Here is a 27,308-nt window from a genome sequence, read left to right on the forward strand (position 1 = left end):
GTCATCCATATGGACTGTAAAGAGCCATTATGATAATATTAATTTGTTATTAGGTTGCAGATGGACAGGCGCGCTTTTCTTTGTCTTCTTACATATCATTTTTTACACGTTGACCAAGGAGGAGTTTTGAGAAGCAGAGAATCAAACCGTGGGGAGATTAATAAGATCTGCATGTGAAAAGAGGGTTCTAAGTAAATTGTAATATATTAATATTTTTTAAATATCTTAAAATATTATTAATAATATACATACACATTTAATATTTACATTGACTAGGTGGGTCTGTATCAGTTTTTACTACATTATATTGAACATTGTAAATATTTTTTATTTAATATTAATATAAATAATACATATTAATTTATTTACATTTAATGTGTCTATATCTATAAATAGCGACTTAAAGGTTTTAATATATTAATATTAAAAAAAAATAGGATTTACAATACAGATAATTATACTGTAAAATAATATTAAAATGTATTAATAACTTAATACACCTTTGTTTACATTATGTGTGTGCGCATCTACATCTGTATATAAACACTTCAATAAAGCTACTGCTAAACAAAATAGGAGAAATGTATTTTAATATAAAAGCAAAATTGGAAGAGAAAAAGGACAAACATAAAAAATAAATAAAATCATTTTGGTTATTAAAAATACAGTATTTAGACCAGCAATTTGCACATTATAGTGTCAAGACAGGCAGTAGAGGTCATGCAAACATTAAAATAGTGCAAGACAGATATTACAGCAGTCCAACTATAGTAGGGAGGCAAAAGTATTGCTAGTTCAGGACATTATTTACATTCAACAACCAAAATGGCAACATCTAAATCATTCTCCTTTTTCCAGTTTACATACTAGTGCATAATGTGTATAGTATACATTACATTACTGTGCATTTACAACAACATTAAAACACCTTCGTGTCTGAGAGTAGGATTTGGTGCAGCAGAGGCAGTGAAGACTCAAAGCAGTCAGTGCAGAACGTTAGTGTGCTCTCGTTAGTGCAGTGTGAAACTTTTCCACAGTTAATAACTATATTAATGCCTTATGTTTCCTCCGTTACTTAAAGAGACACGCATCCAGAGAATGATCCAGCGATCTCTCCTATATACATTCTACAGTTCTGAAACAAATCCAGCTTCTTTTTTTTTTTTTTTTTACATCACTGCTTTAGCCAAAAGCGGAATGAGTTTTAAAGACAGTTTGCGTAATTGAGGTGAAAGATTAAGCATGTCTTCTCTGTGTGAGTTAGTTTCTGGGCTCAGCCTGTCAGTGGGTAGTCTTCAAAAAGACAGAGCTTTTACAAATGCTTTAATCCACAAGGAAGCAGATAAATAAAGCTGCACTACAAGTTTTTATGTGGTAACACATGTACACACACACACACACACAATTGTCTGGAAGCACCATGGCTCACATTGTTGTCCTCTTTCCCACACTCACACAAGCTCACGAGACAGAGAAAGACAGCACAAACAAACAAACAAAAGGAGGAAATGAAGAGGAGCATCTGAATGCCCTGTGCTGGTTAGGACCTAAAATTACCTCCGATGTGGAGCAAGAGGCTCGTTTTTCTGATGACTACTTTGACTGGTTATGCTGCTGTGCCAATGAAGATCATAATGACTCTGTTTACAGCAGATAATATCTCAGAGTAAACAGACTGAAGCTCCTCCGAGAGAGACAGAGAGACCGAGAGAGACACAGAGAGAGAGACAGAGAGAGAGGGGCTCAGGAGGGCTTGTGCCTGAGAGAGGAATGTGGAGTGTGTGGTTGGGGGTGGGGTGGGGGGTTTGAATGATGGGGTGGGAGATCATGTCTGGCTTTAAATCCACCCGCGCTCTGCTCTGTCACACCTCAGCACTCCCCACGCCGAAAACTGGATCGACTGACAGAATTCCTGTAAAGATGAGCAAGAACAGATCCATGATTCAGATACAACACTTCTGGTGAAAAGTGGTTTAAAAAAACAAGTTACTTAACAAAATGCCTTTGTTTTATTTTCCTTTGCATTTATTTATTATACCATATTTTATTTTCAGTTATTTTAATTGTATAATTATAATTTTTATTATAAATAATTACATGTATGTGCTTTTTAATTTTTAATTAGCATTATTTAACATTTTTTATAATACTAGGTGAACAGACCTTTATTATACATATTAGTAGTATTTATTAAATATAAATGCAACTGTATATTTAAACTAAGTGAAGACACCTTTTTATTAAATTAGATTTATTATACAACATATTTTATATTGTTTTATGATATTATTTTTATTATTAATAATAATACAAAGTTAATATTTTGAATTAGAAATATTAAAATGTTTATTATTTGTGCATGTCATTTATTATACATTTTAATACTTATTTACTGAATGTTCACTATATTTACTGTATTAGCACTATGTAGTGTTTCTGTGGCTCAGTATTAGAGCATTAGAGTGGTAGCAGCGCAAGGTTGTGGGTTTGATTCCCAGGGAGCATATGTTAGGTAAAAAACTTTAGCCTGAATGCAATGTAAGTCACTTTGGATAAAAGCGCCTGCTAAATGCATAATTTTAATTTAATTTAATATTAGTGCACAGTCTCAGTCTCAAACATCATGTTCATAAACTGTTGCATGCATGTTATACACAAAAAATGGAGATTGGCTGCTAACCAGGCTACTATGAGCTGTGTATGATGGATTTCAGATGAACCCCACTTGAGGGGCTGGGGTCTGTATGAGTGAGGAGTGTGATGTTACCTCTGTGTTGGTGTGGTTGGCAGAGGCAGTGGTCTATAGAGTTGAGGGATTTTCCGGTTGATAAGAGGAAACAAGGATTCTCTCAGTTTAACGTAGTTCCGCTCCAGCTCTCGGTGGTATTCCTTCTGATCTGGACCGATCAGAGACTTGTTCTTCCTCAGAGCATCCTCACACCTGAGTCAAGAACATTGCAGTTAGTAGGTTCAATGCAACTGTCAGTGCAAGAACTGACAGCAGCTTTTTTTTAAACGCTCCATTTTAATGAACTGCATAAAAGACAAACCTTGATTGAATTGCATTGGTAGGATTTTTAATCAATGCTCTGATAAACAATTAAGTAAGTAATAGCTGCCTTAACGTTTCCAACATTAAAAGTGAGCATGCTTGTGTGCAAGAAATGTGTGTATAAAAGTCACCCCACCTTTTAGTGAAGTCTTTGAAGCAGAGGCGCAGTTTATTGTGATGCCGGAAGAGTTTGGGGTCCTCGGGAATTTCAGACAGGAAGACCTGAGCCACCTCCAGCGGACCCTTTGTGACGACATGTATAGGTTCACATCCATAACAAACCGGCAAACTGTTAAAAAAACAAGTATTTCATCTAAATGTTACCTGATTAACAGTGGTGCCAACACAACCCTGAAGCACCATCTGGAGCATCTTTGGGTCGGCAGGGTCCTGATTGGTCGCGAAGGCCAGCTCCTGGGTTTTCTTCTGCATATCCTCAATCGCCACCTCCATCGGCATCAGAATGATCTGTGGGAAGGAGGAATTTTTTTTTTTTTAGAAAATCTGTCTTGAGGCAATTTACCAACCTCCAAACTGAAAGTGTTTCCCACCTCCTCTTTGTGGATGACGTTGATGCGGGTCTTGATGTAGGGGAAGGCGTGGGAGGTGGTGAGGATGGTCTTGCGCTTGTACTGCTCGTGCAGGTCGCCGTGGGCCCGACCGTCCAGCGTGAACGGCGTACAGTACATGAACGTACGCAGGTTATAGTTCTTGTCAAAGTATGTGATGCGCTCCTTCAGCTCATAAGTATCGAAGAAGGGCTCCACGTATGTGATCTGTAGGTATGCCTGGGTGCCAAAAACATACACAGCACTGTTCAATATGGAAAACATAGGTACGAAACTGCAGTTATAAATGGTCAAAAAGAGTTTAAGACCTAAATATTCTAAAAATGAATTGGTGTTGTTATTCTTAACTACAGCTATTAAAGATCTTTCACTAGTGGTAATATCTGACCTTATTGGGGTCCAGTTTGTTCTTGTCAACAGGGTTGGAGTCCTTGATGATCACCACCACGTCGTCACCAAATCTTTCAGAGTAAAACTCCTACAAAAGAAATGAGCATAAACCTTACAAATGATCATATTAAAAGCATCTTTTGAGATTCACAGAATCAACAGGTAAACAAACAATTTTTCAGACCGGTCCCAAGATTTGTGTGCCCTGAACTATGAATAATTTATCATGAATTAATATAAATTGTAAAGTCTTTTTTTTTTCTTTGTCCTTCAAAATGTAGGACATTTTCAAACATTTGAAAAAAAAAAAAAAAAAAAAAAAAAAAAAAAATATATATATATAAACTAAAAAATAACATTTTTAGAAAAAGTAAAACAGAGTAATTAAAAATAAAATAAACATTAAATTAAAAATAAAAACTGGAAAATGTTCATTGAATATTTATAATTATAATTATTTATTAAAACATTATACTACTTACATTATTAAACATAATTACTATTTCTTAAAAATAATAATAGTTGTTAGTATTATTAAAATAAAAATATTGTTATTATGATATTAGCTCTCCAGACCAGAAACGTACCTCCAGTCTATGTGAGATCTCGGCTAGTTTGGTGATGGAAGGCTCTTTATAAACAAACTCCTGCTCATCCAGATCACCGAAGCGGCATCCATAAAAGCCCACACGGAAGTAGGTGCCAAACATCCTCTATGGCCTGACCATGTAGGACAGGAACAATCGAGATGCATGTAAGAAGAGAGAAGAGCATGGCATGTCACATAAAAGCCTAAATAACATCATTTCTGTTTCAGCCACATCATGCCTAAGGGCACGACACTGATTGCATGGAGGATGGGTTTATGGATTCAAATGCATGCACATGTGCCTTAGGACAACACTGACTCGTGCCATTCTTGTGAAATGGCCTTACATAAATGTGTCAGAGACCTGAACCTTACAGAGGGATGGAACAGCTTGAATTTCGTGTTTGTTAACCAAGGTCATGTTCACTCACCAGGAAAACATCCAGAACGCACACGGGAAGACCGATGGAGAAATAAAAAGAGAAAGACCAGAGACAGTTAGTTTGTGTGTGGGAGAAAATTCCCTCTTACATAAACTGCAACATATGGTACTGATAAATACAGAAGCACAGTGTGATCGATCAGCCGTACCTCCCATCCTGAGCTCTGTGTGCGGACACAGCAGGAGACATATCATCACCGACAGGACAGAGAAAAGACATCAGTCAAACATCTAAACCAAACATATTAGAATACTACACAAATCAATTAAAATTCTCTTCATATAGCTACTAGAGCTGTGAAATACAATTCCGAATTTGGTACAATAAACTATTATTAACTTAATACAATTAAAATACAAACATACCTGCATAACATCATAAACCACAAAAACAGAGATTTAAACAACTTGCATAAAATGATAAAACTCACATATCAGCTTAATAAAGGATTATTTAATTGGTCTGAATACAAACAGTAGATGTTAATTCATCTAAATTCCCTCTTTGACAGCAGGGGGTGCTTGTGTAAAAGCAGAAATACAGCTGTTACCCCTGTATATAACGCAGTGCCGCATTTCTAAATGCTTTATTAGGCATCATACAAAGTTAAAATATAAAGCTTTCATAAAAGGTTCCCTGAAATAAAACTCTTCAGATTTGCACAAAGCACATGAATGGACTATTTCAATATCAGAAAGGTGAATTCCACCGGAAGGCAAAGAGTTTGCAAGTGTTATGAAATGAATATTCCTAGGAAACCATCTATGATCCCATATTTAAAACCAGGATTGCAGAACCCTCCCACGAGCTATTCATGTTTAAAGTTGTGCTTACATTACGAAGCTGCTGATAAGAGCAGGATATCCTGTATGCAACATGATTAATGGAGTGAAAAATATTTTTTTATAATGAATCAGCTCAATGATTTTTGTCCAGTTGTCCAGTTTCACCTAATCCAGAAACTTGTCTAAAAAATGTATTACTGTTTCATTACTATTTACTACTGTGGTTATATAATGGACGAAGTATAGCAGGTTATAAGGGATTTATAATTTAAGAGTGTACAATGAATATAGCTAAAAATCTAATTGTTTGGGATTTCTAGACACATTCAGCTCTTTAACAAACTTCCCGTGTCGACAAACCTGATTGTATACTTTGTTGAAGGCATCCTGCAGTTTGCCGTGGACAGAAGCGAGTTTCTTAAAGTCTCTGTTGGCCTCGTGAATGGGACAAAGGATTTTGTAGACTTCATTTATGGCTTCGTACATGGCAGCCTGGAGAAGAGACAGAATCTACAGTCAACCTTCAGTTAATAGTTAATAATCCCATTAAAATGTGTGCCGCTGGTTTGGATACGAGTCTAATCCCTTTGATGCACTCAGTGTCCATGACTGTGGGGGGAGTGATGTGAACTCTCACCATGTTGAACGAAGCAGCTGCTTGCTCCAGAAGTCCCACGAGACCAGACTCACTGAAGTACTTCCCTGAACAGATGCCCTCCTCCTCTGGGGACAGAATATCATCAGACACAGCGGACTCCTCCAGCACATTGGACGAAATACTCTGTGAAAAAATCCACAAAATGTACCATCAATTCTTGTACATTTTGAACCAAATGAGCAGAGCGTCCAGTGAGAATATGCTTTACATTTGCATTTGAAATTCCTCTCAATATGTAAAATATTACTTGCATATTAAACTTTTTTTTATGCATTAAAAGATGTAAATGTATTACATTTTATATTAATTAAGATGTTTAAACTTATTTAAAATGTATTATTTAAAATGTGTAAAATTATTTTACGTAATTGTTTTCAAATAATTATTATTATAAAAAATAAACTTACTGTAATGCTATATAAATTAAACTTTTATTGTGTAAAATGACAAAACGCTTCATTTCAAACTTTTCCAGAAAATGTTGAGAATGGTGATATGAAACAACCATTGTGTTTATAATATTTTTAAAAGCATTATTTATATACTTTTATTATATTTTAAATGAGCTTTTCCTGTTGTATTATCATTATTGTAGTTTAAGTTTTTGGAATTTTGCTATGTGGTTTTTCATTTTCTTTTTTATATTCCTACACAGCTTTAATTCATTTAATATTTAGTAAGATTAGCATTTTAAACATATTAACACAGGAAGTATCCTCATAAACCATGTTTAATGTTTACACTCTAATACACATGGCCATTATACACATTTGTGTCCTCATAAACCATATATTCTCACACACACACACACAAACAGGATTTACCTGGAATGACACGCATCCGATAGGGAGGTAGCGGCAATCTTCAAGCATGCTGAGGTACTCTGCCACCAGGGCGGCGCTATGCACCAGGCAGTGTGCTGCCTCCGCGTGGTTCCCTCTCTCGGAGTGCTTCCCTGCCATGTTCTGCAGCCACGTGAGTCTCAGATCAGGAGAGTTCTGATAGCCCTTAGCAATTCTACACACAGAGAAGAGTCATTTGTACATGTAGCACACGAGACACATTAAATGTCCTTCGGTTTTAATGATGACAAAGCACTGACCTGTACATGAGGTCTATAAGCATCTCTGGGTCCTGCTGGTGCTCCTTCATCTTCACAGTGTCAGTGAGAATCATGTGGAGATTGAAGACGAGATCCTGTACCTACAGAGATGACAGAAAAGTGACTATAGTGTTATAGATTTTGTACTATTTTTGAAATTTTATTTTTTATATTTTTTATTTTCACTTGTATCTTAAAGTGCTTTAAGCATTTGTTGTGAGCAAATGAGAAAATGTGACTTGGCAAATAGTTGAAATAAAACAGTTGTTTTTAAAATGTTGTTTTTTGGTATTTTGTTATTTAAGTTTTAACAATGTTTAATGGTTTTAGTTGTTGATAATAACCCTGACGTGACTCTACTTTAGCATAATCGTTAGCAGATATAAAGAGTTTCTGTATAAAGAATCTTTATCTCTTTATAGATCTCTAAAAAGCACAGAGGGGGTGGGTTTTCATCCACTGTGGGATTCGAACCAACAACCTTTTAGCTACCAGCTCAGATCCAAGTGTTTGATACCTGCTCATGGAATGGGGAATCTCTGAGCTCCAGGTCAGCCTCGGCGTATGTGAGAATAGTTTTTAAAGAGCGTCGCAGATGCTCTTCATTGAACTTCATCGAGGTTCCCACGAGTGAAGAAAGAGACATGGTGACTTGCATTTTCACACGGGCGAAATTCTACAGAGCATCAAAAAAGACACAGGATTTAGTTGATCAGATTTCTCCTATTTATATGTGGAAAGTGAATCAAGGATAGGAGTTTAATGTGACATTGTGGCTTACGTTGCCGATCTCAAAGTTCTGTCTCATGAGCAGGTAGAGGGAGGAGCTGGCGTGGCTGCGTATGGAGCTGACGCTGCTGCTGCAGTGACGCAGTAACCGCAAACACAGATCGGCACAGAGCTCAGTGTCCTCCTCAAACAACATCTCAGGGAACTGCAGAAACACACGGGCAAACCTTACAACAATTTCCTTCGTGAACTATGTAAAATATGTACACAAAGCTGACCTGAACAACAAGGAAAGGTCTTAAAATTTGTTTTATTTAATGAAGATTAGGTCAAATTCAAGTCTGCAAAATCTCAGTGTCACAATGTAAGGATGTCGTCTATATAGTGTTTTTAATTAGTGATGGAGCCAGTTTATTTAATGGGTTTCTTCTGTTCAAAAGTTTTAGTTCAGTAATAAGTGAGAGTTAACATACATGTATACATGTTGTTACAAAAGATATCTATTTCAAATAATACTGTTCTTTTGAACTATAGATTAAAAAAATTTATAAATTGTTGATAAGAAATGTTTCTTGAGCAGCAAATAAGCATTATACAATGATTTCTAAAGGATCATGTGACACTGAAGATCGGAGTAATTATACTAAAAATTCAACTTTGCATCACAGGAATGAATTAAATTTTAAAATATATTCAAATTTAAAAAAGTTATTTAAAATTATAATATTTAACAATATCACAGTTTTTTTTTTTTTTAAATCAAATAAATGCAGCCTTGGTGAGCAAAAGAGACTTCTTTCAAAAAAATAAAAAAATCGTATCGATCCCAAACATTTAAACAGTACTGCACATGTAATACAATTCAATGATTTGAAATAAGATCTAAACGAACACTTATTTTATACATTTTACATACAATTTTAATTAACCTATTTTAGGCATTCATTGATGTGAAAATTCTGGCTAACAACAATACGCTAAAAATAACTTTCATCAAATAACCAATAACGATGATAAAATTATATAATGATGCAATTATATAGTTCTACACTATCATGTCAAATTACCCGAATGCAGTATAGGTTTTTCACCAATGTTCAGTACTCAGGTGAACTCAGATGAACAAGCCCTGCTAACAACAGACACAAACCTTGTAGACCAAAGCTCTCTGAGTGCTGAAGCAGTGCTGCAGGAAGAGGGCGCTCTGGTTTCCTGCCATACTGTGGAGGAGGACTCTCAACACACCAACCAACACACTCTCCTTCAGCTCTGACATCACCACCGTCTGATGCAAAAACACACACAAAACACTTATGAACCATGTGAAAATGACTCATGTTGTAACCCGTGACATTTGTAGTAAATGCATTCGAATGAGAGGGACAAAGTCTACTATACTTTGACAATGATCTCCAGTGTGTCCAGGGCTATGAGAGCAGCTTCTGTCGCCAAGTTTCCATCCACCACTGACTCCTGCTCCACCTCTGCTTTGGTTCTGCACAGAGACAGTGTTTACAGTAAGCTATTCATAGTGCCCATGACACACACGCACACACACACACGCACACAACTATACATGTTCTGTGTGATTATGTGCTTCATTAAGTCAACGGACAACTACAGCAACATCATTTAGATGTCAGTGAACGTGAACAGCAATGAAAAGATATTCCAGTGAGAGAAGAGGAAAAAAGACACACTTGTCCACTCTGTCTGCGTTCTGTCTCCAGTGAGTGACGTTTTTCCTCCAGCGGACGTTCTCCTGACCTCCGTAAGGACTGCGTTCTGAGGAACACACAGGAACAGAGGTGAATGACACATTCAAAGCGATCACATTTACTCGCACACATACCACCTGTTGTACCTCTGCAGCGACGGACCATCTCCTGTCTTGCTCCGATGGTGCCCAGTATGGCCTCCTCCAGACGGGCCTTCATATCCTGAGACTTTTTAAAGGTCAGACTGTTTATCCTCTGCAGGGCTTTCTTCCCCTGAGAAGAGGCGCAATGAACAGGATGAACGAAAACATGTTAACATGCAACACAAAAATGCAAAATATAAAGTAAAACTTCCTGAATGTGTCAGAGGAATAGGTGTAACATGAGAAGCAACTTCCAAAACTCCAGTTCCAAGTCATTTTTCTGAAGTCATGTCATAATTTTTAGCATATTTTTCTCTTCTTTTCAACCAAATATAGGTTTAAACTAGCACATGCACAACACAGCCTCTTTGAAAATAATTACATTGTGGAAAATAATAAAAAAAATGTTGTGAGAAATTGTTTAATATACTGTATTTTTCACATTCTAAAACATTATTTATTTGAGTATTTATTTGATAAAATGTAATGTAATGCTTGCAAATAAAGATGCTATTATAAGTATAAATACTATATAATCCTGAAAATAGTCTTCACTTTAGAATTTCAATTTAAAATTCCCTGATTTTAAAAAAGTGTTCGGAAGGATATGCATGTCTTTTGGGAGAATATTCAACATGATGTTTGATTGGCCCATCTCAATGTGACTCTATGGGCCATGTTTCTAAATATCAAAGAATCATTACTTGAAAAGGGCATGTGGATGTACCTTGTATTCGAAACAGGACAGACAGAGGTGAAGAAGATCAAGCAAGCGGTTGATTTGTGGCACAGACAGGTCTGAGATCCAGCGCTCCAACAGCCCTGCGTCTGCATTCTTCAACACCCACAGAAAACAAACCAGCAGCGTCCTGCTGCAATCTGCAGAGAGGGTGCTACACTGACGGCCCGCCTGACGAACAAAACAAAACAAGACACTCATACAGAGAAAACACAACAAAGGCGACCTAATTAGACATCACATCCGGCAGTCTGTTTGGGACAGACAAACACAGAGGATGTCCTTCCACACCCACATGTATAATAAACACACATGATCCTCATTTCCCCAGCCATACACAAGCCATTAATATTCTCTAATAACCAGGAAACCCTATGGTACACCTTCAGAGCAGAGAATACACCCCTCTAGTGGTGGAGAACAGTACTGCTGCCAACAGAATAAACAGGAGTGAATATGAAGAGCTCTTCTAGTGGTGCTAAAAAAGATAAAGAGGCTGTGATGAAAAATTCCAAAGTCCATGCACTATCAAAAGAAAATTTCTGTTGTTTACCATTTTTTTATTTTTAAATGGAAATTACAATTTTTTGTGCATAAATATAATTTTTTTCTGAAAAAAAAATGTTTAACATTTTTATTTTTAGATAATCTTTTAAAATAAAAAATAAATAATTAGGGGAAATATGACCAGGCCATGTTGCAGGCCAGAACTGAACCTGTATTATCTGTATGAAATCAAAGGATTAATATGAACAGGTCACTGCCACAGTTCTCAAAAATTTGGGCTCAGTTTTATTTTTGAAAGAAGTTAATACTTTTATTCAATAAGAATTCTTTAAATTTACAAAAAAGTGACATTATGATGTTAAAAAATATTTATATTTAGAATTAGTGCTGTTCTTTAACTTTCTATTGATCAAAAAAAAAGTTTCCATAGAAATAAGCAGCACAACTGATTTCACCATTGATAATAATAAGAAATGTTTAATGAGCAGCAAATCAGTCTATTAAAATGAGTTCTGAAGGATCATGTGACACTGAAAGCTGATGATGACTAATGATGCTGAAAATCTCATTTAAAATTACATTTTACAATCTATTGAAGCAGAAAATAGTTATTTGAAGTTGTGATAGTATTTCACAACATTACTCTGTTTTTGTTAAAATAAATGCAGCCATAAGAGACTTCTTTCAAAAACAATAACCTAAATATTACAGTTCAAAAAATGTAAAAATTCACATTTGTAACATGATTCACATTTGTACCATGAGTTATTAATCGTGGTCCGAGAGCAGGTACTCACCACTGACGGCAGAGTGAAGGGGTTGGCTTTGGAGTGGGGCAGTGGTGAGCCAGCTATGGCCATGGCAACAGACTGGCTGATGGTGCCGTTGTCTGGGTCGTTCTCATCGACGAGCACCGAGGCGTGACGTACTCGCTGAGGGGACGTGTCTAAGACACACAAAGGTGGAGAGATACAGATCTCGGCTGAAATGGGCCTTTTGTTCAGTTTTTAATGACTCTGTGGAGCTCTGACCTTTGAAAGACTATTCAACTCACAAACAAAAGAGTTTATATAAATAACTGAAGAGATAAGCAGTCTGCTCTATTGTGTCACTAACCGGTGAAGTCGTACAGCTGGGGCAGTGTCTCCATGATGATGGGGATGAGTGGCAGGTAGAGCTGGGCGATGTGCGAGCGGACCTGGGGGTCTGTGTAGCGGGGGTCCGCATCGTGACTGCACAGCAGAGAATGCAGCGCACTAATGGCCTTCTTGTGTAGGAAGAACACGCTGAGAAAGAGGTGTGAGAAGTGATTTCAAAGCTTTTATCTGTGCTAATGTAAGGGTGAAATTAATGTGGTAAAACATGCTAATAATGTACATCAAAACCATATCATTAATTTGCATTTAGACAAAGCTGAGCAAATATTTTCTTTGCAGAGAAATATTTAAAGGTTACATGCTATTGATTTAATTTAATACCATTAATATTCATATGAATATTTCACTTTTTAATCAAAGTGTCAGCATAACAAAGCAGTGTCTCATCAGCATTCCTCCTTTATGGCTGGAATACACTAAAACAGATTTAATATGAACAGATTTTGAAACACTAGACATCATACACTTGTCGACTTTGTAAATGGTTACAGAGAACAACTGAGCATCATACACAAAACGACTTGCAAAGAACAAAATGTGTCCTAAAATGGTCTCAAAATATCAAACATGATTGATATCGTCCGACCGGATGAAATCATAGTCTGTTCATTATACACTTTGTGATTTTCTGTGAACTGCTCAAAATCTGCACACTGACTTCGACTTTAAGCAAATAGCATTGACTCCGGAATCTCCGGAAACTCATGTACAGAAATGTATTTCAGCCTTTAACTATGGTATGTAAATTGGCAATGTAAACTATGAAAGATTTCTAAAATGTTGGTAATTTTTTACAAACAGATGTGTCTAATTATGCATATTATAAATCCATATTATCCTATATTTATTGACAATAAGATGAAAGAAATCAGCTACTGACATAAGCTGAAAATGTCTATGTGTGTATCCCTTGTAAAACGCTTGAGTGTGCGAGTGTAGGAACGTATCTCACCCTTCTCCATCCGGCTCGAGGATGAGTGACAGTTCAGACAACATCAGACCAGAAAGAAAATGCTGCTGGCGGAAAGGCACTGACAGTTCGAACATGCTGACCAAACCCTGATCCTGGACGTGACAGGACAACGCTGAGCTCTACAAGATAACACAAAATTCATTCCACAAAATATTAAGGAGCACAACTATAATTAACACTGATAATAAGAAATGTTTCTTGAGCAGCAAATCAGCACATTAGAATGCATTTTGAAGGATTGTTTGACACTAAAGAGAGAGTTAGAGTGAGTGTGTGTGTACCTGAGAGGTGGTGGAGGATGTGGAGGGCGAGGGGGATGCGGGGGGACTGAGGGTGGCACAGGGCAGGTTCAGGGTGACATAGTGCTCATGACTGCAGACGATCCGTATGAAGTCCATCCTCAGCGCTGTCAGAGGGCTGGGGTTCTGTGCTGTGTGGTGCTTGTTAATCTAAAGGCACAAATGCACCAAACTGTCATTTTTCATGGATGAAATTTATAGGGAGAATTCACAGCTGCCTCATCTGCATGTGTCTTGTTCACTAAACCACTTGCAATCCATGCAAACCAGCAGACAGCAGAAAGTCATCATATGAAGACCAAATTCTGGAGAAGAGCATCATTACCAATCATATATTCAGACTACGCTATACTCCAGCACACTGGGAGCATTTTAAAATGTGTGCATGTGTGTTTGTGCATGTACCTGTTTATAATATGAGCGGACGAGGTTGAAAACAAAGCCTCTGTCCAAGAGAGACAGCAGGTCATTAAGGAAAAAGGCCAGGCTGGTGTTTAACCTCTCTACTAGCTCGACATCCTGAAACGCACACAGATATTGGTTCAGACAAAGATAAGCATGCTTCCTGTAGATTCATAACAACAGTTAACAGTAATAAAACACAGATGTGTAGCAATAGGGCAAGCAAGGCAGGCATTTGCCTGGGGCCCTGGACAGCTGACCATTTGAACAATCAGAAATGTCATTATTAATATAACATGGAGAAACACATCTGCATATTTTTACAGTTCCAGACAGCAGTATCAACTCAATTCTGTACCCGCTCGAAGTCACCCGCTTTCAAACGATCCTGTGTGTTTTTGTGTGTGTGTGCTCGATTTTCGAATTATAAAACCAAAAGTTTCTATTTACAATTTGTTTTGCAGCATTGAGTTTTGTAGCCAATCACAGGCATCTCTGCTGAAAGCAAAGGCCAATCAGAGGAGTTCACTGTAGGCTAGTCAGAATCCGCTTTGATCTCATTTTTGTTTTCGCAAGTTCATGTAGTTCTACACGCTCGCATATCTTCCTATTATAGCAACAACAAAATAAAGCATACATGATGTAAATAAGATAATCATTGTGTAGTTAGTTATTGATTATTATAAGGAGTTTTCGCGCGAGTAAGCTCGTACAGTTGCGCCATAATGGAAGCGCCATTTGCTTGATGTCTCTTACATACTACATTCATAGTTTGAAGAAAAGTTTGAAAGGTCCGTCAACATATACTGTTTCAGGAATGACAAACACGAGTATAAAAAAATTATGAGTGAATCCACCAAACCTATCTGCTATTGACGGTGATCAGATAACTGTAGCAATGGACGTAACAAACTATCAGACAATCTGATGCTGAGATCTGCTGCTCTTTTACCTTGTGATATCTGCTGGCTATGTCTGCACTGATGGCACACACTAAGGCAGCAATGTCATCCACAAAGCGGTCTGGGAAGCGCTGGCGTCGGGGCATGTCCAGCCGTGAGGACAGGAACAGATGATGGGACATGCTCTTCACCTGTTATCACACACACAAAAATAAGTGATGGCATCTGAAGCTTTGGTTCTGCCTTACAAAAGTCACCGAACACTAGGTTTTTCAAAACCTAAATGTCATCAAGTAGAAGTTATCAAAACAATTCAGCCAAAATAACTATATGTGAAACTATTAAAGGGACAGTTCACCCCAAAATTTAAATTCTACTTTTTTTTTTAAATGACATCGTAAGTAAATGACAGCATTTTTTATTTTGGGTGAACTATACCTTTCAAAGACAATTAAAAGACCATTTAAATTCTAAAGAGCCCCGAATGTGACATGCAGGTAATATCAGTAAATCGTGTGAACAACATGATAAATTGTTCTTTCATTTGACTAAATTGTGAGTAGAAATTACTAACTCATTACCTTGTTTCAAGTAAATCATACGCATAATTTAATAATTTGTTCCCTCAGCATGAAAAAAAAATGTGGCCATGATTTAGTAAAACGAGGGAACTAATTATTTTATTGTGCAAACAATGTGATAAAATGAGGTAACAAATTAAGATGTGTTCAAAATTAGCTATTTTTTTTCCCACCATGTCACGTGCGGGGCTCCATGATATTCAGTGTTATTATCTATTGGACTGCACTAACACTGTCAGTTGAAAACTGAATTGAGCTGCATAATGACACGAACTTTGCAACGCTGATACTGTTACTGAACTGAATCAACATTGACTTGAGCTGAATAATGGCACTATTGTCTTTTGTAGCTGCCTTATATTTGAATTGAGTTCATTTCCTGCAATGAACTTTGCAACAGTGACATTGAACTAAACTGAGCTGAATAATGAAACCATTGTCCTCTGTAGGGCTGCTTTAAAGATTAAATGATACATTTTACAACACTTACATTTAGAACCTATTTTTTTATGTAAAGCTGCTCTGAAATAATCTGTATTGTAAAGAGCTTCAGAAATAAATGCAACTTGAGTTCAGTTATTGATGTAAATGTAAAAGGTCAGAGGTCAACTGACCATGAGCTGGAAGAAGAACCAGGCCTGCTGCAGAGACGCCTCTCTCACATTACTGGAGCTCACCACCCACTGGAGAGCCAACTCTTCATGAAGTAACTGAACGCAGAGAGCATTATTACAAAAAATACATAGAGAACACAAGCACACACACAATGAAGGCAGACTATGTTGAAATAATAGTGATATGTGAGCATGAACAAGGTAAAGTGGCTCAATGAATGGGTGAGTACATAAATGAGTGAATGAAGAAATGAACGAACTGAAAAGAAGAGTGCACGAGTGAGTAAATGAGTATGTGGACTACCTTCTTGGCGATCTGCCTGGAGGGAGGAGAGAGAATGGAGGCAGTCTCGATGAAGGCGGACATGCGATTACATGCACGCTCACTGGCCTGCAAACCAGTGAGTGAGCACAGAACAATGGTGGTGATGGTTGGTGGTGATGATGATGACGACAATGAAGATGATGATGAAGAAAGGAAGAAAAAGAGAAATTGAGGGAAGAGGATGAGACAAAACCTACTAGATACACCAACCCAGATCCTTTAACAAATTCAAAATAATCAAACGTTATCCATGCTATGTTAGGGCTAATGTACAGTCAGCTGGTCATCAGTGCAAAATAAAACCCTGACAGGGTGACGGAGGTCTGTATAATACCTAAGGGGGTTATTTTGTGGTTAACTGACTTATTACATGACCATGCACCAAATAAATGTAATAATTTATGGGAGGATCTAAGCATACTGATGTGACACTGTAGACGTTAACTGCATTGGGAGCAACACTGCATATGTAAACCTAGATTTTATTGTTCCATCACTGCAAAAGGCAATTAATGCTGTTGGTATTGTTGGTAACTAGTCTTCAACCAAGTTTTCCTCTGACTGGCAGGCAGAAAAAGTACAGCACACAAAGGAAAGATAGATGAGTTGCTTGATGAAGAGGAGGCGGCACACAACACACAACTTCTACGCAAATGAACACGAATTCTCAGACATAAACACATAAATAAGAATAAAGCCAAATGGACAGCAACACTAGAGCTGGTAGAAGATTATGGAGTATGATTACAGAAGTAATACCTGAGTGAAGGCAATGAGAGTGTATAGGATGGTATGGTGTATGGCTGAAATACTGGGCCTTAACACTTTAGCATATAAAAGTTGAGAATAAGGGGAATTAGGGTGTAGGAGACAGTAAAATAAATTTGGGTAGAGTTTAAGTGAATGACAAGTGATGTTGGGTTAAAGGTTTGAGAAAGTGACAAGAAATAAGAGGGTTAAGGTTTTGAGAGTTAGTAACGTTAGGTTAATTAGGACAATATCAAGTAATGTTACTGTTAAGTGTTTGGGACAGTAACAAGTAGTGTGGGGTTAAAGGTTTAAGACAGTAAAAAGCAATGTTAGCGGTTAAAAGTTTGATAAAGAAATGTGTATTGTTAGGGTTAGGACAGTGATAAAGAATGTTATGATTAAATGCTGGTTACAAGTATTACTTCTGTTAAAGGTTTGACAAAGAAAAAAGTAATGATAGGGTTAAAGGTTTGATAAAGTCTCAAGCAATGTTAGGGTTAAAGGTTTGATAAAGTAACAAGCAATGATAGGGTTAAAGGTTTGATAAAGTTACAAACAATGTTAAGGGTAAAGGGCAATGTTAGAGTTAAAGGTTTGATAAAGTATCAAGCAATGTTAGGATTAAAAGATTGATAAAGTAACAAGCAATGATAGGGTTAAAGGTTTGATAAAGTAACAAGCAATGAAAGGGTTAAAGGTTTGATAAAGTTACAAGCAATGTTAGGGTTAAAGGTGTGATAAAGTTACAAGCAATGTTAGGGTTAAAGGTTTGATAAAGTTACAAGCAATGTTAGGGTTAAAGGTGTGATAAAGTTACAAGCAATGTTAGGGTTAAAGGTTTGATAAAGTAACAAGCAATGTTAGGGTTAAAATGTTAAAAACAAGCTGCATTAAGGTTAAGACTGTAACAGTTCATGTTAGTAAAAGGTCATAATAGGTTGTAGAGTTTGAGATGTTAACAAATAATGTTATGGCTAAGGGTTGATGTTGTGTAAATGGGTGTTAAGAGGCAGTTACAGCTTATATTATGGTGTAGGGTTTGAGGCAGTAGGGAGGGACATTAGGGTGGAGGGTTTGACTGGCACCTGCTTGAGCTCACAGCTGGAGTTGGGGTTCCGACGGAGCACAGCCCTTGAGCCCCCTGGAGCGTAAGCAGAGTTTACCCAGGAATGTGAGCGGTCTATCCCCTGCTCATCCACCGACGACATAAACACACACCACAGAGCAATACAGGGGAGTGTAGAACAGCCACATACATGTGCCACAGGGAGGGAACGAAGTGCAGGAGGCAAGAAATAATTTAGAGGAGGGTGGAGGACAGGTCAGGGGCACAGTGAAGGAGGGGATAAGGTAGGAACAACAGTACCACAGCAAAAACATAAGCACAATTATTAGCAGAGCAATCACCAGCTGTCAAAGAAAACATCTCACAGTAAATCTCTGAACCTGCAGCTCCGGCACACGACAGTAAGAGTTGGCCGTATTTGTTGTGATATATCATTTTTCAATTTTATTTTATTGAACAGTTTCCCCCCAAATTTCACCAACAAAAGAGAAGATGGAAACTGACTGTTTAAAGGACACACCAGCAACTATCACTCACAGTGCTTCTTTTAATACTCTGTTCCTTGCAGCTACCTAGTCAAGTAGAAACAACACTGGACAGAGTTGTCACACTGCAGTAACTTAAACAACCAATCAGAAGCCTGAGGAAGAGCCACCCACCTTGCTGCCTATAATCCTCTGCACCTCCTCGTCAGGGGTGGCTGGTGTTGAAGCCAGGTCTGGGTTGGAGTTACTAATGCTCTTAGAGCGGGACAAGAGCAGGCTGCTGGGTCTTGCCGTCGCCCTAGAGAACGTGGCATACTGGATGGGGAGATCATACGATGCGAGTCCCACTGAAGGAGGAAGTGGGATGCACTCAGTGTGTGAACTTAAATAACCATTCTGCTCTTGAGGTCAAATGAGAGGGTAAGTATAAATGTGAATGCAGCAGTTACTACAATACATAACCACTGAGCCCCAGAAAAATTAATCAGCACAGTTTAAAGGTTAAATAATGTTTAGAGTTTTAGCAATGGTTCAATAACTCAAAGGTACATGAAATAGTCACTTCCAAATTATTCCAAATGTTTGACTTCTATGAAGGATGTTTTGCATTTTGTATCTCTCAAATCTCATACTATAACATGACATTGCAGTGAGCTGTATTTGTCACTCACCAGCAGGGGGAGATACAGGCTCTGTTGTGGGCAGGTGGAAGCAGTAGTGAATGTAAGAGGAAAGCAGATTGTTGCGGCCATGATGGTCCTGGTTTCCCTCCAGGTTCTTATGGATCTGGTTTACCAGCAGGGCCATGGCTTCAAAAGCAGCACGGCCAAGATTTACTAGATTTGGAAGAAGGAGAGGAAATGGATTTCATTAGCAAACATCAAAAAAATGTGTGTGTAACAAGTAATATTAGTGGCCCGATCCAGTGTTGCTAACCAATCTGTCCTGCTATGACAGGAGGGTGTACGATTAGCAATATGAGCTTGCTCATAAGTTGATGCAGGAAGCGCACACAAGTGTCCAGCAGTGCCCCTTTCAGAGCCGCCATGCTGGCCTTCAGCTCCGCCTCCATGTTTGCCTCCGTGATTATAACATCCTTCAGTCGGAAAGGGAAGGAGTACTCTTCCAGAACATATACAAGTGTGAAGAACTTATCCAGGTGTGGATCCTACACACATTAAGTGAGAAATGTATGTGAATGTGCTTTTCTAAAACTGTGTTTAATTATTTTTTATCTGTTTTTTTTTCATTACCTGTGTGTGAACTGAGGAGGCTGCCTTCACCTCTACATTAAAGACTCCTTTATGGTTGTCCACCCATTTCATCCCTGGTAGCTGTACCTGAAACACACACACAGTCCACAACATATTCTCAGCGCATGTTCACATTCCTCAGATTTTACAGACAAGTTAATGTTGCAATTCATCTGGAAGTGGACATTTTCTCTCCCCAATCAGCCCTTCTTTTGACATCCTTCACTTCCACACACATTCTCACAAACACAACCACTAAGCATCACAAACATCCAGTTACGGATAAATGTCTTACGTCAGGAGTGAGGACTGAGTAGCTGGGAGGAGGTTTGTCCACAGAGACAGGCAGACTGAAGGAGCCGGTGCGCAGGCGGCCGTGCTGCATGAGAGGGATCCACTGCAAAAAGCAACATGAACTATGATTAACCTGCACAGCCTACATGCAGTTCCAAAACATTAGCATGCTATATATGACCTACAAATCACATGGCACTATAACTTTAAAAGTGTCATAAGAAGAATCAGGAGAGGGTGCTACTGAATCCCATCAGGGAAAGAGATAGCCTGGGAGGTGACGTATAAGGATGCTCTAGGTGTCTCTGAGGGGGGTGACAGAGTCACATGGAGGTCAGCGTTTCATCAGGTAGCCTGGAGCACTTCTCCAGCACTGTCAGGAGAGAATAGAGAGGAAGGTCCTTCACTCACCGTGTAGCCCACCGGCGTCTCTAAGGGGGTATTCTGCTTGGGCTGGCAGCTGATGTGATAGAAGGTGAAGAGCAGGTGGTGGTTGTCGGTGAGGTTGGCAGGAATCTTCATCTTTACCTCCTCGTAGAACTCTGGGGACCTGCAGAGATGGAGAGAGGAGACTGTAGTGGTTTTCAACTAGGGGGCTGGGACCCACTAGGGAGCCTCAGCCAAGGGGGCTGCTGAATAAGTTCAAATGATTTAAAGGGGTCCTATTATGCTCTTTTACAAAGTCTTGATTTTGTTTTGGGGTTGTACTAGAACAGGCTCTCATATAAGATTTTTTAAAAACACATTATTTTTCACATATTTTACATTATTACAACACCTCTCTCCCCACACTGGCATAAACGGCTCAAGTAGTTCCTGTATGAAATGAAAGCCTGCCTTCTGAAATATGAAATGTGCCATGATTGGTTAGCTGGGTCAGTGTGTGTTGTGACTGGGAGCACTCGGCGCCTGCGAGCTTTAGTGTAAATATTGCATCAAAGATCAAATCGTTTGAACATGATTTAAACCCAGATGCTTGTAACCACTCTAAGTTGGTCTGCTTTGGGAAAACTAGCGTGTCTCAGACATGGTGATAACACTCGGTGCCTTCTCTAGTGCAGCTCGACCAGGTCTCGTCCCATTTGTAATATCACAAATCCCGGAAAATATGCGTCGTAGTCAAAACGAGTCATTCGTTGTACTTTTTGAAAATTTCTGTTAAATAATATATCTCCTTTTGAAGTGGACTTTGAGCTTTGTAACTGCAGATCTTTTCTATGCTCAAACAGCAAACATTACAGTCTAACTAGAAGCTGAAAAAGCATAATAGGACGCCTTTAAATTATTTAAGCTGTAATAAATAAAAGTGTTTAAATAGTTTAAAAAAAAAAAAAATAATTATAAAGTTATAAAGTTATAATTACTTGTTTTAAGTATTAATAATAATATGACATAGTTGATAAAACAAACTTCATTAAAATGAATTAAATAAATATAACAAATCATATATATATATATATATATATATATATATATATATATATATATATATATATAAATAATTTGCTTCATTCAGCAAACAGATGATCCTTCAGAAATAATTTTATCATCTTCCAATTGTCTTAATTAGAAAACAGTTACAGTAATTGTAATATATTTTTTCCAATATCATTGTTTTTTTTCTTTCTGTATTTTCCTCAGCCTTGGTGAGCACAGCTTTCAAAAACTTCCAAAAGACTAATTATTATTCTCTCTCTCTTTTTTTTTCTCTTTCTGTATCCAATAGAATAATATAAATATATACCTGTTAATATTATACTACACGTGGAGCCTTGGAATATTATTGTATTGCACAGTGGAGGCCCTCTGAGCCAAAAAGAACTACTTCTGTATGGAAATGTAATGCAATTCTGGACACGTATAAAAAGCATAAGAAATGTTGTTTCTGTAATGAATAGTGAATGAGACAAAGGTTTGTACTTGTTATGGTAGATCACTTGGGTGTACGCCTCCTTGTAAAACTCAGCACAGCTTGACTTTCCAAAGATGACCTGTTCAGGGGGTGGAAATCACATTGCACTGGTGAATAACACTTAACAGCTCCACTAGATGTCACTGGGGAGTTATAGTTCAGCCATGATGTTGCCCTCGCTAATCATAACACTGTGGATGGATTTTCTAATTATCACAAAATTGATTTAGCCTCTAATGTACCTGCACTGCATATGGCCTCACTTGAGCCCTAAATAAATTACAGATGTTTCAAAGTGAGCAACTGGTGTTCGAATGGAGCATTAACACTATTAGGGAGTTTCTAAAATCTGTGATTCGATTAAAAGGTTCTGCGAGTTCACTGAAATCTCCAAAATTTCCCAGAGCGCTTCTAAATAGATCTGAAGACTGAGTTAGGTTCGAGTCACTAATGTAACCTGTGTGTTTAGCTGAAGCTAATACACTGTGACATGGACTGATGTGTTTTAGGGAGGCATTGTCATACTCTTGGCGCAGATCTGGAGAGCTTAAATGTGCACAATTGAGTTTATCTAAGAGATGAGATCATCATAACAGATGTGCTTACATAATCCCAAAAGTTTTTTGTCTTTTCATAAGAATATGCTTTGACAGTGTGACTAAAGCTGGGTGCGGGTGTGATCGGTGACTCACAGGCATGGCCTGGCTGGGATCCTCTCCTGCCATGAACTGCACGTTCACTGCAATGTTCCTCACCGAACCCTGCCGGCTATTGAAGTTGACATTCTGAGGGTAAACGTACAACAGGTTCCTGAGGGGGGACAGAGAAGGAAATAGATGGAATAAATGAACCCTTTTCTTATCAGACCACCAACTGTTTAAGAGCAGCCTGTAGATGATGTAAACCATCAGGTCCAGAGCTATTATGTGCACTACCATTTAAAGTTTCCAAAGACTATGATATTCACACTCTTATAGAACTTTGATTCTTCTATTTTCAGTCCTGGTTATAGACAGACTGCTTCCTTCTGTCAACACAGAAGTGCACAATGTGGTGCTCTCTCAAGCTTGGCCTTCATTTCTAAAGACAATGGACTGAGTCTAACGAGTCACTAAAATTAGTTGCTCAAGAAAGGTGCTTCCATGTGGCCATTTCTGCAACCAAATTTAGACTTCAGCAATGCAAGTGTGCTGAAGTTAGCAAACGAAAGAAGACACTTCATTGCAACTGCCACAATTCCTTTGGCAGCACAACCATTTTCGACTATGCAGTGATGAGAAAGGTTTCTAAAGTAACAAATTACTGATTTCTTTAGGATTAGGTAATGTTTTCTTAGTAAACAGGACTGATGTAGACAGACAGGCTTTGTAATTAGAATTTTAGAGAACTTTTAGAACGGTCATTCAAACAGCAGTGATTCTCTACAACAATGTTTGTGATGGGATTGTCATTATTAATCAATTAAATTCTACATGGGGGAAAAGACTGATCGATTTCTTTCAAAATGTCTTAGTGATTTCAAACTTTTGAACAACAATCGAAAAGTTAGATTTACAGTTACTTGTAATGCTTAAATTCCTAATGTAAACAGTCAAGATTACAACTACTACTATAACGGTTTAATTTCTACTTTAATGTAATATAAAGTTAATTTTAAATTCCCAATTTCAATGGTCAAGTTTACAACTACTAATATAGACAGTTATTTTTGTAAACTTTTTTGTAAGTCCTAATGTAAACGGTCACGTTTTCAACTACTAATATTATAGTTAAATAGATTTTAATTCCTGATGCAAACTGTCAAATTTAAAACAACTAACATAAATGTTTATTGTCTAACTCCTAATGTAAACTGCCAAGTTTACGAAAACGTATAAAATAGTGGTAAATCGTGTTTACAACCATTTGTTCCTAATGTAAACAGCCAAGTTTAAAACAACTTAAACAGTTGTTTAATAAAACAGTTACTTTTCAACTCTCCTAATGTCAGTCAAGAAATGGGGGTGGTGGTGATGGCGCAGTGGATAAGACGCATGCCATTGGTCGGAGAGACCTGGGTTCGAATCCACTCTGAGACACCAATGTGTCGCTGAGCAAGACACTTAACCTCTAGTTGCTCCAGAGGCGTGCGACCTCTGACATATATAGCAATTGTAAGTCGCTTTGGATAAAAGCGTCAGGTAAAATGAATAAATGTAAGAACACTACTAACTACTAATTCAATGTTTTCAAAGATTCCCATATAGGGTGTTCACCATAGACTGTATAAAAACATGGATGTAATGTCTGTGATGTCACCCATAGACTCCTGATGAGCGTTTTTGAAGCTCAAAGCCATCTTGGCAGTTCGTCACTCCCCGATAATTGAAAATGTGCAAAAGGCGGGAGCTGGTTGCTGAAACCACGCCCACCTAGCTCAACGGCTGTGTCAGCAGCGGCAATCCACCTATCACTCAAGTGGCCATGCCCTTAATTACGCAAAACTTTAAGGCATATTATAATTCAAAGGGATGAGTTATTTATATATATATACAGTATTGTTCAAAATAATAGCAGTACAATGTGACTAACCAGAATAATCAAGGTTTTTAGTATATTTTTTATTGCTACGTGGCAAACAAGTTACCAGTAGGTTCAGTAGATTGTCAGAAAACAAACAAGACCCAGCATTCATGATATGCACGCTCTTAAGGCTGTGCAATTGGGCAATTAGTTGAAAGGGGTGTGTTCAAAAAAATAGCAGTGTCTACCTTTGACTGTACAAACTCAAAACTATTTTGTACAAACATTTTTTTTTTCTGGGATTTAGCAATCCTGTGAATCACTAAACTAATATTTAGTTGTATGACCACAGTTTTTTAAAACTGCTTGACATCTGTGTGGCATGGAGTCAACCAACTTGTGGCACCTCTCAGCTGTTATTCCACTCCATGATTCTTTAACAACATTCCACAATTCATTCACATTTCTTGGTTTTGCTTCAGAAACAGCCTTTTTGATATCACCCCACAAGTTCTCAATTGGATTAAGGTCTGGAGATTGGGCTGGCCACTCCATAACATTAATTTTGTTGGTTTGGAACCAAGACTTTGCCCGTTTACTAGTGTGTTTTGGGTCATTGTCTTGTTGAAACAACCATTTCAAGGGCATGTCCTCTTCAGCATAGGGCAACATGACCTCTTCAAGTATTTTAACATATGCAAACTGATCCATGATCCCTGGTATGCGATAAATAGGCCCAACACCATAGTAGGAGAAACATGCCCATATCATGATGCTTGCACCTCCATGCTTCACTGTCTTCATTGTGTACTGTGGCTTGAATTCAGAGTTTGGGGGTCGTCTCACAAACTGCCTGTGGCCCTTGGACCCAAAAAGAACAATTTTACTCTCATCAGTCCACAAAATGTTCCTCCATTTCTCTTTAGGCCAGTTGATGTGTTCTTTGGCAAATTGTAACCTCTTCTGCACATGCCTTTTTTTTAACAGAGGGACTTTGGGGGGGATTCTTGAAAATAGATTAGCTTCACACAGACGTCTTCTAACTGTCACAGTACTTACAGGTAACTCCAGACTGTCTTTGATCATCCTGGAGGTGATCATTGGCTGAGCCTTTGCCATTCTGGTTATTCTTCTATCCATTTTGATGGTTGTCTTCCGTTTTCTTCCACGTCTCTCTGGTTTTGCTCTCCATTTTAAGGCATTGGAGATCATTTTAGCTGAACAGCCTATCATTTTTTGCACCTCTTTATAGGTTTTCCCCTCTCTAATCAACTTTTTAATCAAAGTACGCTGTTCTTCTGAACAATGTCTTGAACGACCCATTTTCCTCAGCTTTCAAATGCATGTTCAACAAGTGTTGGCTTCATCCTTAAATAGGGGCCACCTGATTCACACCTGTTTCTTCACAAAATTGATGACCTCAGTGATTGAATGCCACACTGCTATTTTTTTGAACACACCCCTTTCAACTAATTCAACTAATTGCCCAATTGCACAGCCTTAAGAGCGTGCATATCATGAATGCTGGGTCTCATTTGTTTTCTGAGAATCTACTGAACCTACTGGTAACTTGTTTGCCACGTAGCAATAAAAAAATATACGAAAAACCTTGATTATTCTGGTTAGTCACATTGTACTGCTATTATTTTGAACAATACTGTATATATATATATATATATATATATATATATATATATATATATAAATAAATAAATCACCGCCTTACAGTTGTCATGAAGGGCAAAATTAGCTATATAGTTTAAAATAACTTTTTGCAGCAGGCTGTAAAAAGATTTACTGCTGTAAAGTTGGGCATTCTAACATGGAAAGTCTATGGGACTGACTCCCTTCCTTTGGAGCAAGCCTCTAGAGGCCAGTCGCTGAATTGCAGTTTTAGAGGTTGCCGCTTGGTGTTTACACGGAAATGATAAATGGTGCCGTTTTCGAAAACTTGCACTTTGAAACCCGTTTTCAAAAATACGCATTTTCAGTCCCCAAAATGCTGGTGTTGTGTAAACTAACAGTCCAAATACATAAAAAGTTTCTAGTTTTTGGCTGAAAATGTTATTGTGTAAATGGCCCCTCAGTCAGATGCATTTACATTGTGACTGTGCCTCAGATTCAATCAACAGAAACTGTTAAGGTGTGAAACAAATGGTCCATACAGTCAGAATAACAAAGGAACAGGTTTCCTCACAAACTTTTTGTAGATTGCAGGGTCTCCACTCCAGTGGGAGGTCCTAACAGCATCTGTTGTTTGTAGCCCTTTTGTCTTCAGGTATAAAGTTCTGTCTCAGAGACTTTGGGGGAAACTGAGATTCTTACAAGGGTTGAGATTCTTGAAGGCCGACAAGCTTACACTGATGCTG

At 37.9% G+C, this 27,308-nt stretch overlaps 1 protein-coding gene across 4 annotated transcripts in view; it reads right to left on the reverse strand.

Moving 5' to 3' along the window:
* Window positions 1-573: 573 nt before the first annotated feature.
* The window catches only part of LOC113049576 (dedicator of cytokinesis protein 7-like), a 59,955-nt gene continuing 33,220 nt past the window's right edge, over window positions 574-27,308 (reverse strand). Inside the window, exons 15-50 of one of the 4 annotated variants that reach the window (XM_026212021.1) lie at window positions 23,130-23,247; window positions 22,446-22,516; window positions 20,937-21,075; window positions 20,527-20,628; window positions 20,232-20,318; window positions 19,915-20,146; window positions 19,650-19,814; window positions 19,153-19,325; window positions 18,513-18,614; window positions 16,657-16,743; window positions 16,353-16,448; window positions 15,208-15,348; window positions 14,259-14,372; window positions 13,836-14,003; window positions 13,534-13,673; window positions 12,541-12,710; window positions 12,222-12,370; window positions 10,906-11,088; window positions 10,182-10,308; window positions 10,018-10,102; window positions 9,716-9,812; window positions 9,468-9,602; window positions 8,370-8,522; window positions 8,106-8,264; window positions 7,589-7,689; window positions 7,311-7,503; window positions 6,466-6,609; window positions 6,189-6,320; window positions 5,192-5,206; window positions 4,599-4,724; window positions 4,010-4,099; window positions 3,604-3,840; window positions 3,377-3,520; window positions 3,189-3,295; window positions 2,768-2,941; window positions 574-1,912 (exon numbers count right to left, since the gene is read on the reverse strand). In XM_026212021.1, coding sequence (XP_026067806.1) covers window positions 1,870-1,912; window positions 2,768-2,941; window positions 3,189-3,295; window positions 3,377-3,520; window positions 3,604-3,840; window positions 4,010-4,099; window positions 4,599-4,724; window positions 5,192-5,206; window positions 6,189-6,320; window positions 6,466-6,609; window positions 7,311-7,503; window positions 7,589-7,689; window positions 8,106-8,264; window positions 8,370-8,522; window positions 9,468-9,602; window positions 9,716-9,812; window positions 10,018-10,102; window positions 10,182-10,308; window positions 10,906-11,088; window positions 12,222-12,370; window positions 12,541-12,710; window positions 13,534-13,673; window positions 13,836-14,003; window positions 14,259-14,372; window positions 15,208-15,348; window positions 16,353-16,448; window positions 16,657-16,743; window positions 18,513-18,614; window positions 19,153-19,325; window positions 19,650-19,814; window positions 19,915-20,146; window positions 20,232-20,318; window positions 20,527-20,628; window positions 20,937-21,075; window positions 22,446-22,516; window positions 23,130-23,247 — 4,699 coding nt within the window. In that variant the 3' untranslated portion in view covers window positions 574-1,869. The remainder of the gene's footprint in view (window positions 1,913-2,767; window positions 2,942-3,188; window positions 3,296-3,376; window positions 3,521-3,603; window positions 3,841-4,009; window positions 4,100-4,598; window positions 4,725-5,191; window positions 5,207-6,188; window positions 6,321-6,465; window positions 6,610-7,310; window positions 7,504-7,588; window positions 7,690-8,105; window positions 8,265-8,369; window positions 8,523-9,467; window positions 9,603-9,715; window positions 9,813-10,017; window positions 10,103-10,181; window positions 10,309-10,905; window positions 11,089-12,221; window positions 12,371-12,540; window positions 12,711-13,533; window positions 13,674-13,835; window positions 14,004-14,258; window positions 14,373-15,207; window positions 15,349-16,352; window positions 16,449-16,656; window positions 16,744-18,512; window positions 18,615-19,152; window positions 19,326-19,649; window positions 19,815-19,914; window positions 20,147-20,231; window positions 20,319-20,526; window positions 20,629-20,936; window positions 21,076-22,445; window positions 22,517-23,129; window positions 23,248-27,308) is intronic. The other 3 variants (XM_026212051.1, XM_026212041.1, XM_026212031.1) reach the window with 3 other exon arrangements.

The sequence above is a fragment of the Carassius auratus genome, chromosome 3 (genome assembly GCF_003368295.1).
Source record: "Carassius auratus strain Wakin chromosome 3, ASM336829v1, whole genome shotgun sequence".
NCBI classification, from domain to species: Eukaryota; Metazoa; Chordata; class Actinopteri; order Cypriniformes; family Cyprinidae; genus Carassius; species Carassius auratus.